General features: G+C 39.0%; 1 protein-coding gene across 1 annotated transcript in view; it reads right to left on the reverse strand.

The window, feature by feature from the left end:
- Window positions 1-14,856, reverse strand: part of LOC150076628 (uncharacterized) — a 1,101,557-nt gene that overhangs the window by 569,061 nt on the left and 517,640 nt on the right. The window contains exon 15 of the mRNA XM_090386980.1: window positions 14,412-14,593. Within this exon, the coding sequence (XP_090243106.1) occupies window positions 14,412-14,593 (182 nt within the window). The remainder of the gene's footprint in view (window positions 1-14,411; window positions 14,594-14,856) is intronic.

Consider the following 14,856-nt stretch of genomic DNA (forward strand, 5'->3'; position numbering starts at 1 on the left):
TCGGCGGTGATCTGATTGAGGTGTATAAGGCCTTAAATGGGTTGAGCACGCTGAATTCTGATGGGATCCTTTCACTTGTTCAGATTATGAACCTAAGGGGCATAAATTCAAATTAGGAAAAGACAGATGTAGAATAGATGTGTGGAAATTTGCCTTTATCCAGCGGGTGGTTAATTCCTGGAACAAACTTCCATCTGTCGTTGTGGAAGTTGATAGATTGAATAAATTTAAGGAGAAACTGGACAGGCATTTAGAGGGAATGGTGTGATTTGTTTTTTCTTTCTTTTGGCTGATGCTGCATAAGCTCATATGGGCAGACTTGCTTTCTTGCATCACATGCCACTACTACTACTTGTACTACTACTTCCATGGGTACTGTTCTTCTGAATTAGCTTCTATAATTCCCGCTCTCTCTTTCAAAACAGTCCAAACACATGCCACCACCAGCCAACATCCATTTACTGTACAGCTTCAAACTTACAGAACCAACTTTTCATCTTCCTCGTTTATTCATTCCACTGCCGTTTTCTGGAACAAACTTCCTTCGTACATATTTCCTGAAAATTACAATCTACAGAAGTTCAAGTCTAATGTCAACAAATATCTTCTTTCGTCTTTTCAACCTCGAACCCAAGCACGGTATTAAGTACTATAGGTTCTAATACCTCTGGTGTTTTGGGTTTTCATAAAAAAAAAATTTGAAAATGAAATGCACAAGACATAATTTTTATGGGTTTTGGTAATTAACTATATAGTATCAGTGTAAATACACCATAGTTAACCCATAAATTTGAACTTCGTAAGTAGCATAGAAGGCATCGTTTTAATTGCATCTCATATTGTGGTTGCCTTCACAATGAGATAGCGGTATTGCACTACTTCAAATAAATAATGCTTCTCGTAGAAAAGCCTACTGTTATTTATTTTCAGAGGATACCACCACCCAGACGACCGTTTTGAAGCTATTGGGCGTCATCATCAGTGGGCAGGCAGGTACCCTGGTATAATACTATATAATAAAAAAAATAAATAAATAAAATAAAAAAAATGTATTTACCAAGAAGAAGTCAAAAAATTTGCTACAAAGAAATTCGATAAACAGATGTCAGACTGTTATTAAATCAAAAATAAAGCAGTTTTCAAGTGCGCTCATAAAATGCTGTCTGGGGCTGGTGCCCTGCTCATACCAACAAAGTTCCAGCTCTGCACCAGACTTGTGTAGAGACCAAGACAGGCTAACGGATAGTTACAGTACGAACACGTGCCGCCACCAGCCAACATCCATTTACTGTCCAACTTCAAACTCACAGAACCAACTTTTCATCTTCTTCATTTATTCATTCAACTGCCGTTTTCTGGAACAACCTTCCTTCATATGTATTTCCTGAAAATTACACTCTACAGAAGTTCAAGTCCAATGTCAACAAATATCTTCTTCCGTCTTCTGAACCTCCAACCCAAGCACGGTACTAAGTACTATAGGTTCTAATACCTCTCGTATTTGGGGTTTACATAAAAAAAAAAAAAAAAAAAACAGTTATCCTATTCAAGATCTTAAGCAATTCTTTTTTAATATTACTCTCAGACCAGGAAAATTTGAGTGCAGAGAACAGCATCTCAATGATATTTTAAATGATTGGGTTCAGGAAGGTGAAACATTTGTGTGCTGTTGTTAATATTATATTTGATGAGCCAATAAATGAGTGTAACTTGAGGCACAGTGGAACCAGATTGTGCAATCACTTATCTCAGCATTTGCATACCTCCACAGAGATCGGTAGAAGTTTCCGGCAGTTGTTACTTAAGAGATATCAACAAGAACACAGCCATTGACAAGATTTGGCTAATGCTGAAGATGATGGAGTGTATTTGCAGGGCTTTGCTATGTTTTTAACTGAGTTGCTCTCTTTGATAATGTTGCAGTAGCATACTGATATTATTGTCATTAACAATTTGCTAACCTTCATATCATCTGCAAATACTTGGACATTAAGCCTGATATACCTTCACAATATCATTTATAAATAAAGAAAACAACAATGGGCCCAACACTGAACCCTGGGAGGACCCCACTAATAATATTAGTCTGCAAAGCACAGTTTCCATTATTACCACTCTGTCTTCTCAATCAGCCCTTTATCAATAGCAGCAAATTGCTCTTAATGCCATACTCCTCCAATTTGTACAGTAGTTCTCCATGCACAACAGTATCAAAAGCTTTCCTAAATCCAAGTATATGATCCAAATTATTTTTTCCATCCAGTTCCTTTGTGAAGACATCATAGAGTCCAATTAAATTGGTCTAACAAGACTTCCGCTTCCCCTTTTGCTTCACAGCCTTTTGGAAAGTGGCTTGCAAGAAGCATTTATTGTGTGCATACATTACTGGTGATGGTGTGTAAAGTTCAAGGGAGAGTATTTCAAGAAGGAGAAATCCATAGAAGATTCAGATGATGACAATTAAGATAACATCTTGCATCACTCCGTGAATTAAATAATCATCCCCTTATGTTGTGCAAAAAAGAATAGGACTAGTACATAGGGCATGTCTGGAATAGTACAAGGTATGTCTGACAAGAATAAAGATACATGACGTTGCAGAGCAGACATCACCTTTTAAGGGCATAAAAGGTGATATTGAAAACACGGCAATTCTGGGAAAAAGTTGCAAGTTAGGACTGAATTTGAAAGTGTCTGCAATTCTGCCCAGACACTATAGGAAGAGGAATGTTGAGAGCTCTGTCAATCAATACAGCCCTAGAGAGAATGTACAGTGCTCGTCAGGTAGAATTTTTCTCAGTGTGATCTGTACTTGTTAACAGGAAAGATAGTTTATAGAGACAGGATATACTTAAATTGAAAGGAAGCAACAATATTTGCTGATGCTATTGCAACAGCAATAGGCGGGTTGGAAACTAGTAGATTAGGGTGGGATATATAGACTAATATTTTAGCTAGAGCTGCAGACAGAGGTGAAGGTGATTCTTGCACTGCTCCTATTGGAATGTGCAGCAGCCAGGAAAGTAAGCTGACAGGGATTTCAGGTCCTCCTGTGGGTCATCATGGAAAAGTAAATATATGGGCTGTGTTAGGGTAACTAAGAGTAAGAACATGTGCATGTATACTTGCATGTACATCAATGCTAGAAGTATTGTAAATAAATTTGATGAATTTCTAGTACTGATTAAGTCATGAAATACAGACATGAAATTGTAGGAAGACATGAAATTGTAGGAATAGGGGAGACATGGAATCACTCACATATAAGTGATGTTGAATTTGAATATTCAACATCACTTATGGAGAGTGATGTTGAATCACTCTCCATTAGTGATAGAGAGTAAAATGTATATAGGAAGGACAGACAGGACAGGACAGGACAGGAGGGGTGGCAGTTTATGCTCTTAGTTCTGCTGAAATATTAAGTTAAGAGCAGATATCATCTTTTAAGGGCACAAAAGGTGATGTTGTTGTTGTACACTTTGGAACTAATGACATTAAGAGTAAGAGATCTGCAGATTTACTCAACAAGTACAGGTCAGTGTTGAAAATAAGTCATGAGTTAGGGTTGAAAGTGAAAGGTCTGCAATTCTGCCCAGACACAACAGAAGGGAGTATATGATAAGAGCCTTGTCGATCAATTCAGCCCTGGAGATATTGTGCAAGGCTTAAGGGGTAGAATTGTTTTTCAGCCTGGTCTGTGCTTGTTGACAGGAGTGACTGCTTCTACAGGGATGGGGTACACTTAAATAGAAAGGGTGCAAGAATATTTGCTGATGCTATATAGGCCACAAAAGGTGATATAGTTGTACACGTTGGCACTAATGATATTAAGAGTAGGAGACCGGCGGAATTACTTAGCAAGTACAGGTCACTGTTGAAAAAAAGCCGTGAATTAGGGTTGAACTTGAAAGTGTCTGCAATTCTGCCCAGACACGATAGGAGGGAGTATATGATGAGAGCCTTGTCGATCAATTCGGCCCTGGAGGGATTGTGCAAGGCTCAAGGGGTAGAATTTTTTTCAGCCTGGACTGTACTTGTTAACAGGAGAGATTGCTTCTACAGGGATGGGATACACTTAAATAGAAAGGGTGCAAGAATTTTTGCTGATGCTGTCGAGGCAGTGTTAGGTGGGTCGGAAAACTGCTAGTTGGGGGGGATACAACGACTAATAGATTAACAGTAGCCACTGGCAGAGGTGGAAGTGATTCTTGCACTGCTTCTATTGAAATGAGCAGAAGTCTGAAAAACAAGATGCAGGATATTTCAGAGACTGCTGGTAGTCATTGCGGTACAAGTAAACACATGGGTTGTGTTAGGGTAGCTAAGAATAGAAACAGGTGCATGTATACCTGCGTGTACACCAATGCTAGGAGTTTGGTAAATAAATTTGATGAATTTGAGGTATTGCTCAAAACATCAAAGGCAGATATTGTTGGGATATCAGAGACGTGGTGTCACACAGATATAAGTAATGCAGAACTGGAATTTGGGGAATACAATGTGTATAGAAAGGATAGACAGGACAGGAGGGGAGGAGGGGTTATGCTATTAATTAAGAAACACATAAAGTCCAAGGAAGTGAAGCCAGTCGACATCGATGGACAGGGCAGCGTCGAGTCAGTTTGGTGTGACATAAGCATAGGGAAATCAAAATTGAGAGTAGGAGTGTGCTATAGGCCTAATGACTCTGATGAGTATAATAAGATATTGAACAGGGAAATAGAGTGGGCCAGTAAATCAGAGAGTCTTATAATGGGGGACTTTAATTTCCCAGATATTGACTGGAATTTGTGGGTTGGTCACTCGCACACTAGCAAGGCTTTTGTGGATTTATTGGATGATTGTTTTCTAGATCAGCATGTTCGTGAGGCAACAAGAGGGAGCAATACTCTTGATCTGATTATCAGTAGTGATTCTTCATGCATTAAGAACCTGCAGATAAATGAACCACTAGGTGGCAGTGATCACAGTGTGTTGAAGTGGGATTTACTCAAGGAGGTAACTACCATCAGAGGTAAAGGGAAGGGTTTTTGTTTTCGTAAAGGCGACTATGATGGTCTGAGACAGTATTTAAATTCTATACAGTGGGACCAACTGATGATGTTACCAACAGCAAACTCAAAATGGGAAGCATTCAAGGAACTAATCTTGGAGGCTACCAGGCTTTACATACCAACTAAGAAATATTGTTCAAGGTTTAGGCCTAAATGGTTGTCAGATGAACTAATGAGACATGTGGCAGAGAAGAAAAATGCATGGGATACATACAAATTAATGGGTGACTGGAAGCCTATGATAGATATAAGTTGGTCTGTAACCAAGTCACAAAGGAGATTAGGCAGGCAAAGGCAGACTATGAAAAATCCTTGGCAAAGGATGCAAAGAAAAACAGAAAAGAGTTCTTTACATACTTGAACTCGAAAAGGAAAGGGATGAATCAGATTGGTCCACTGGATATTGATAGTTCAACAGTTGAGGATCCTGCTCAGGTGGCTAACAATCTAAACGAGTATTTTGCATCTACATTCACGCATGAGGAGTTATTCAACAGAAGTTGAATAACTTCTGTTGAATTATCAAATCATCCAGCTCACTGCCAAAGTAAACATTGGCAGTGAGCTGGATGATTTTGTAATAACTGAGAGGAAAGTGGAGGAGAGATTGTTGAGGATAAACATAAAAAAGGCACCTGGGGTGGATGGGATCTATCCAGTTATATTAAAGGAGGCAGCAAAGGAAGTATGCAAACCCCTAGCCATAATTATGAGAGCTTCTTTGGACTCAGGGGAGGTACCCATAGACTGGAGATGTGCAAATGTAACCCCAATTCACAAAGGAGGATCAAAGGCTGACACAAGTAATTATAGACCTGTTAGTTTAACTTCTGTTCCAGGTAAATTAATGGAGGCACTGGTTAAAGAAGCACTGCAGGATCATCTAGACAAGAATTCAGTTATAGCTCAGACGCAGCATGGTTTTGTTAAGGGCAGGTCTTGCCTGACCAATTTGATTGGATACTATGATGTAGTCACAAAAGAACTGGATGCAGGGAATAACTTTGATATTATACATTTGGATCTTAGAAAGGCTTTTGATACTGTTGCACATGGAAGACTGCTGCACAAATTGGAGCAGTGTGGCATTGGAGGCAAATTGCTGCTATGGATAAGGGGATGGTTGAGTGGCAGAAGACAGAGAGTGGTAATCAATGGACACTGCTCAACGTGGACTAATGTTATTAGTGGAGTTCCTCAAGGTTCAGTGTTGGGTCCGTTGTTGTTTTCGGTGTTTATGAATGATATTGATGATGGGATATCAAGCTTAATGTCCAAGTTTGCAGATGATACAAAGGTTGGCAGGGTCGTTAAGGACAATACTGACGCTATGCTGCTGCAACAGGATCTGGAAAGGTTGAACAGATGGGCTGAGAGGTGGCAAATGAGGTTTAACATCGACAAATGTAAAGTGCTGCATATGGGAAACAGTAACCCCAGAGCAACGTATCAACTCTGCGGTACTACACTGACAGTGGTGGAGAATGAAAAGGACCTGGGGGTAATTGTGCAGGCAGATATGAAGTTCTCTGAGCAGTGCAGACGAGCTGCAAGAGTAGCTCATGGTGTCTTGTCAATGATATACAGGAATTTTTCTAGCAGGGATAAGGAGGTGATTATTCCCTTGTATAAGGCAATGGTAAGGCCACATCTTGAGTACTGTATACAGGTCTGGAGGCCTCATTTCAAGAAGGATGTAGAGCTGCTGGAACGGGTACAGAGAAGGGCAACAAGATTAGTAAATGGAACAAAGGGTTGCTCTTACGAAGAAAGGCTTAAGTTTTGCAAATTACAGAGTCTGGAGACTAGGCACCGGCGAGGTGATCTGATAGAGGTGTATAAGGCTTTGAATGGTTTGAGCATGCTCAATGCCAATGGGATTCTTCATCTTTCTCAGAATAATCACCTCAGAGGGCATAAATTCAAATTGAGGAAGGACGGATGTCGGATAGATGTGCGGAAATTTGCCTTTGGCCAGCGGGTGGTTGGTTGGTGGAACCGACTTCCATCACTTGTTGTTGAAGTTGATAGCCTAAACAAATTTAAAGCTCAACTGGACAGGTATTTCGAACGAACGGAGGGGTGAAATGGGAGTGGGTTTTTTTTTTTTTTTTTTTGGCTAATGCTGAATAAGCTTGCTTTCTTGCATCATATGCCTCTGCTAATGCTAATGCTAATGCTAATGTTATTACGGTAGCATTAGGTGGGTCGGAAAATTGCTAGCTTGGAGGGTGATATACAGACTAAAAGGTTAACAGTGGCTGCAGGCAGAGGCAAAAGTGATTCTTACACTGCTTCGATTAAAATGAGTAGCAGCCTGGAAAGAAAGGTAATGGAGATTTTCAGGACTGTTGGGAGTCATAGTGGAACAAATAAATACATTCGCTGTGTTAGGGTAACTAAGTGTAGGAACAGGTGCATGTAGTTCACTAAAAAGGCCTCTGTAGTCAGGAAATCTATCCATAATTGATGCTGCCAACTCTGACCAATTATAACTTTATACACATAAATAAAATAAAATTACAAATAAATAAGTAAAATCGACTATAAACTGTAATAATTTAAAATACCATAAATCATATGAATTCATATCAAATCATATAAAAACATTTAAAAAATACTATACATTAAAAGCATTAAACCCGTACTACTATGAGCAGTACGGGTTTAATGATGAACACAACAATATAATGAAATGTTGATGCAGCACTACTCATGTTGAGGAAGGCAGCAGAAGCTGCCAAAAGCCTCAGTTTTACAGCAGTATGGGTTTAATGCTTTTAATGTATAGTATTTTTTAAAAGTTTTTATATGATTTGATATGAATTCATATGATTTATGGTATTTTAAATTATACTACAGTGTACAGTCGATTTTACTTATTTATTTTTAATTTTATTCTATTTATATGTATAAAGTTATATATTTGGTCAGAGTTGGCGGCATCAATTATGGATACCTGCATGTACACCAATGCTAGGAGTACAGTTAATAAATTTGATGAGCTTGAAGTGCTAGTCAAGACATCAAAGGCAGATATTCTTGGGATATCAGAGACTTGGTGTCACACAGATATAAGCAGTGCAGAATTGGAATTTGGGGAGTACAATGTGTACAGGAAGTACAGACAGGACAGGAAGGGAGGAGGGGTTATGCTATTAGTTAACAAATGCATAAAATCTAAGGAAGTGTATCCAATTGATGTTGGTGGACAATGCAGTGTTGAGTCTGTTTGGTGTGAAATAAGCACTAGGAAAGTAAAAATGAGAGTAGGTGTGTGTTATAGGCCTAATGAATATATCTGATGAGTATAATGAGCAGTTGTGCAGAGAAATACAGTGGGCCAGTAAATCAGAATGTCTTATAATGGGGGATTTTAACTTTCCAGATATTGACTGGAACTTGTGAGTTGGTCACTCGCACACTAGCAAGACTTTTGTGAATTTATTGGATGACTGCTTTCTACAGCAACATGTTCGAGAGGCAACCAGAGGAATTAATACTCTTGATCTGATTATCAGCAGTGATTTTTAATGCATTAAGAATTTGCAGATAAAAGAGCCACTGGGTGACAGTGATCACAATGTACATGTGGGAATTAATAAAAGATGTAACTTCCATCAAGGTTAAATAAAGGGAACGGCTTTTGCTTTCGTAAAGGTGACTACAGAGGTCTCAGACAGTTTTTAAATTCTGCTCAGTGGGATCAACTGATGATGTTACCAACATTGAATTCTAAATGGGAAGCCTTCGGGGACTTCATTTTGGAGACTACTAGGCTTTTCATTCCGACTAAGAAATACAGTTCAAGGTTTAGGCCTAAATGGAGGTCAGATAAATTAATGAGGCTCGTGGTAGAGAAGAAAAATGTATGGGATGCATATAAAGTATCAGGTGACATAGAAGCCTATGGCAGGTATAAACTAGTCTGTAATCATGTCATAAAGGAGGTTAGGCAGGTGAAGGCAGATTACGAGAAATTTTTGGCAAAGGATGCAAAGAAAAATAGAAGGGGTTCTTTAATTATGTAAACTCTAGAAGGAAAGGGATGAATCGGATTGGATCACTTAACATAGATGGGTTGACTATTCATGATCCTGCTCATGATCCTGCTAAGTGATTTTGTAATAACTGAGAGCAAAGTGGGGGAGAAATTGTTGAAGTTAAACAAAGGGAAGGCATTTGGGGGTAACTGGATCCATCCAGTTATATTAAAGCAGGCAGAAAAGGAAGTAAGCAAACCCTTAGCCATAATTATGGGAGCTTCCTGAGACTCAGGGGGAGGTCCCTATGGACTGGAAGTGTGCAAACGTATTCCCAATTCACAAAGGGGGGTTCAAAGGGTGACACAAGTAACTACAGACCTGTTAGTTTAACTTGTGTTCTGGGAAAAATAATGGAATCACTGGTTAAAGAAGCATTGCAGAATCATCTAGACAAGACTGCAGTAATAGTTAAGACACAGCATGGGTTTGTTAAAGGGAGGTCTTGTCTGACCAATTTGATTGGAAACTATGACGTAGTCACAAATAAAATGAATGCCAAAAATAATTTTGATATCATATACTTGGATTTCAGGAAAGCTTTTGATACTGTTGCACATGGAAGACTACTGTACAAATTGGAGCAGTATGGCATTAAGGGCAAGTTGCTATAATGGATAAAGGGATGGTTGAGTGGGAGACAACAGAGAATGGTAATCAATGGACTCTGCTCTTTGTGGACAAATGTTATTAGTGGAGTTCCCCAGGATTCGGTGTTGGCCCATTTTTGTTTTGTATATTTATCAATGATATTGATGAAGGTATATTGGGTTTAATATCCAAGTTTGCAGATGATACAAAGGTTGGCAGGGTTGTTGTTATCGACAGTAAAGACAGTATGCTACTCCAACTGGATCTAGATAAGTTGGGCAAATAGGCTGAGAAGTGGCAACTGAAGTTTAACATTGACAAAAGAAAAGTACTGCATATGGGTAGCAATAACCCAAGAGAAACATACCAACTGTGTGGTACTACACTTAGGGAAGTGGAAAGTGAAAAAGACCTGGGGGTTAATTGTGCAGTCAAATATGAAGTTTGCTGAGAAGTGGAGATGGGCTGCCAGGGCAGGTCATGGAGTCTTGTCAATGATATATATGAATTTTGCTAGCAGGGTCAGGGAGGTGAATATCTCGTTATACAAGGCAATGGTCAGGCCACACCTAGAGTACTGTGTACAGATCTGGAGGCCTCATTTTAGGAAGGATGTAGAGTTGCTAGAACGAGTACAAAGAAGGGCAACAAGATTGGTGAGGGGAACAAAGGGGTGTTTTTACCAAGAAAGGCTTAAGTTCTACAAATTGCAGCACCTGAAGGTTAGGCACCTGTGAGGTGATCTGATTGAGGTGATCTGAGCAAGATGAATGCTGATGGGATTCTTCCTCTTGCTCAGACTAAGAACCTGAGTGGACACAGTTTCAAATTGAGGAAAGATAGTTGTAGAATAGATGTGCGGAAATTTTCCTTTAGCCAGCGGGTAGTGATTGGTGGAAAAGGCTTCCTTCTTTTGTTGTGGAAGCTAATAGCCTAAATAAATTTAAGGCTGAAGTGAGCTGGACAGGCATTTGGAACGAATGGCGGGGTGAAATGGGAGGGGGGGGTTTTTTTTGGTAGTTGTTGGCGCATCAGCTTCTGCGGCCATAATGCACCTCCCAAGGTTTTTGCAGTACTTTGATCCAAGCCCGAGGCGGGATTCGAACCTGCGACTTTTGGCTGATACTGCATAAGCTTGCTTTCTAGCATCTTATGCCTCCACTGTTGTTTTGTATATTTATCAATGATATTGATGAAGTTATATCAGGCTAAGTGTCGAAGTTTGCAGATGATACAAAGGTTGGCAGGGTTATTAATGACAGTAATGGCAGCATGATACTGCAACAGGATCTAGATAATTTGGGCAGATGGGCTAAGAAGTGGCAAATGAAGTTTAACCTTGACAAATGCAAAGTACTGCATATGGGTAGAAGTAACCCAAGAGAAAATTACCAACTGTGTGGTACTACACTTAAGGTGATAGAAAATGAAAAAGACCTGTGAGTAATTTTGCAGTCAGATATGAAGTTTTCTGAGCAATGCAGACAGGCTGCCAGGGCAGGTCATGGGGTTTTGTCAATGATATATAGTAATTTTGCTAGCAGGAAAAAGGAGGTGATTGTCCCTCTGTATAAGGCAATGGTCAGCCCATGCCTTGAGTACTGCGTACAGGTCTGGAGGCCTCATTTTAGGAAGGATGTCGATTTGCTTGAGTGTGTACAGAGAAGGGCAACAAGATTGGTGAGGGGAATGAAGGGTTACCAAGAGAGGCTTAAGTTCTTACCAAGAGAGGCTTAAGTTCTGCAAATTGCAGTGGCTGGAGACTAGGCACCTGCGCGGTGATCTGATTGAGGTGTATAAGGCCTTGAATGGGTTGAGCACGCTGAATTCTGATAGGATCCTTCCACTTGTTTAGATTACGAACCTAAGGGAGGGCATAAATTCAAATTAAGAAAAGACAAATGTAGAATAGATCTGCAGAAATTTGCCTTTAGCCAGCGTGTGGTTAATTGCTGGAACAAACTTCCATCTGTTGTTGTGGAAGCTGATAGGTTGAATAAATTTAAGGAGGAACTGGACAGGCATTTGAAATTAATGGTGTGATTTTTTTTTTTTTTTTTGGCTGATGCTGCATGAGCTCATACACTTGCTTTCTTGCATCACATGCCACTACTACTACTCCTACTACTAATGCTAATGCTTCTTTAGCCCCACGGTGACACAGTAGATCATTTTCTATGCCTAGGAATGTTGGCTTATCTTTAAAGGTCCATGGCCTGTCAATAGAAATGTAGTATGGAGGCCTGGTGAGTAACAGGGAGGCTTTGGACTGATGAGGTTCCCAGAGGGAATGAACGTTTTGATTATTAATCCTTTATTGGTGGTGTCCCATGTCTCTTGCTAAGTGCTGTACATAATTTCAGAGATTCTCTTCCTTTCCTGTTTGGGGTTGTTATCAAGGTTAAAAGTGATGTCTGCTGTTTCGGTGGGAATACTCCTCATCAATCGTTGATAGCCCTATATACCCCTAAACCTAGCTGGATGTATATACCCCTAAACCTAGAGGTAATAAGAAGAGGATTGTATCAATCCTCTTCTTATTACCTCTAGGTTTAGGGGTATACATCCAGCTAGCACCTGTAGAGCTGGGGGTGCTTACTGTACAGCAAAGAGCATAGAATGCTATATGGTGTCTGGTTTACTGGACAGAGATATTAAGAAATTTTGGCAAATTTCACAATACTAGAGCTGCACCAACAACATGGGTGCCTTCAGGATACCATATTCATGCAAGATGGTGCACCACCCCACATCCATCATTGTGTCCAAAGATTGCTAAGGCAACTCTTTACAGATGAACAGGTCATCGGCCGCTGTTTCCAGACATCTTGGCCACCCCCAATCACTGGACCTCACCCCATGCAACTTCTGGTTGTGGGGTTTTTTGAAGAACCAGGTATATCGGAAAGGATGTCAAATTCTGGCAGATCTGAAGGACAGAATTAGATGTCATGTGCTGCCTATTCCAGTTGACATGTTACGTTCTGCTGCAGAAAATGCTGTCTTCGAATGGAAACTGTCGCTGACCAAAATGGAGGCCATATTGAACAATTGTAGCACTCTTCAAGCGATTTGTATTGCCACAGCGCCATATAGTGACAAATTTTGTAACTATTTTTTTTCCCTATAAATGGCGAGTGCATTCTTTATTGTGCCTGTTGTCCAAATTTCTCTTCAGTACAAGCCTTAGAACTCACTCCAGAGCCCTCTACATAGGGATACTTTAATTTTAACAACCCTGTATATTTTTATTTCTAAAAATATACAGATAAATAATAAAAGTGATAACAACAAAATATACTCCAAGAAGTTTTGGAGTGATGTGCTCCATTATCAACTTTGAAGAAAAGTAGTATGAAATGTCATCATTATATTGCAGCACCAAAGAGCATATTACACATTTCACTTACAACAGAGCACCATCAACTCTGCAAAAGTAAGACGATGTACATTTATCACATTATTTTTAGAAATATAAGAGAAATTTACCTCAATATGATACATAGAATACTTCCATATTCATTCTCCAGCAATTAATACGAATATAAAATTAATGAAAAATTATTACAGTAATAAAAAATATCTAATCATTTTATTACTGCAATCATTTTGTCTTAATTTTATATTCATTTTAATTTGCTGGAGAGTGTCATACGGAAGCATTCTACTTATGATATTAGGTTGTTGTTGTTGTTGTTGTTGTTATTTGGTTTTTAGGAGCATTAGCAACTAAGGCCATATTGCTCCGGGATATGCGGTGGTCATTCCCTGACCTTTCCGCATCCTCCGTATTTGGGGGTGACGGGCTCGAACCCTGGTCTAATCAAGAAGCGTGTGCTATGCACTGCTGCTTCCCACCTGGTTACGGAGGCGCCATGATATTAGGTAAATTTCTCTTATTTTTCTACAAATATTGAAATACAATGTTCAATGTATTGAGCATGTAGTTCTGTTTTATACTAATAAATTTACCACTTTATGTTTACCATCATTCATCACCAATAAACTCTTCCATAATGGGGTGTATGTGGGTTCCACTACTGTAAATTAACATTGGAATCTGCGATAGCTATAGCTTGTTTAGAATTTTTCTAATATCCTTTTGTGGAAAGACTAGAGGAAGCAGTGAGTGGAGTGTATAGGGTATGGAAGGAGATTTATCATGGTTTTTGATGCAACAGTTAGAAGAAAAGAAGGATGCTAATAAAATCAGCTTTATCTTTGCTGCGGATGCAACAGAACCATCAGGTTGTAACAGAGATGGGAATATAAATGAATAAAAATTGCAAATAATACAATTATAACAGGTTAAATATATTTTTTGGTTATAGCTATAATTAATTACAACCTAATTAATTAGGCTGTGATTAGGCTATAATTACCAGTTAACTGTAATTAAGTTAAATTAAAATTAAGCTAAGCTATACATACGATCTAGTTATTACATTACAGCATATAAGGACTCCTTAAAAAATCAAGAGTTAAATTAAAATTTAACTTAATTACAGCTAACTATAACAGGGCCAACAGTAGTTCAGTGGTTAGTATATACAGCTACAAATAAGGTTGGTGCGAGTTTGAGCCTGTATGCTACCTTGAAAAATGTATGGCTGATTGTGAACCTTGGCACTGAAAGTTCTTAATAACCAGAGTGACTAGCATGACTCTCATAAATGAATAGTTATTAAATCAAAATGACATCGATAAGGATGATACATACCTTTTTTTCATGGTTTGGGATAATACAACGGACAAAGTTGGGATTTGTATTGCGAAGTGTAACCATCAATTTTGTTAACTGCTCCTTATACAGCTGACTTACAGTTCGGAACATTCCTTTTCTAGTTCTTGAACCAAACTGAGTATCTCCCATTGGTGTGGCTCCCATTCCTACTATTTCAGCTATAAGGGAATTAGCTCTTTAATATGCAGTAAATTAACAGACTAATAAAACCAAAAATGTGCCAATAAAATTTAGAACTTATCAAAAGAAAAAAAATATCTTTTAAGCCCAAATAATTTTTATATTAAGCATTATATAAATCCATGAGAAATAAAGAACATAGCAAAACCTCATTAAGTAAGACGATTGGGGGCAGGGGGAATTAGTTAGAATTATGGGCCCAGCATTGAGCCCTGGGAACTCCACTAATAACATTAGTAAG

The sequence above is a fragment of the Mastigoproctus giganteus genome, chromosome 12 (assembly GCF_048544385.1).
Source record: "Mastigoproctus giganteus isolate SK-2022 chromosome 12, ASM4854438v1, whole genome shotgun sequence".
Lineage (NCBI taxonomy): Eukaryota > Metazoa > Arthropoda > Arachnida > Uropygi > Thelyphonidae > Mastigoproctus > Mastigoproctus giganteus.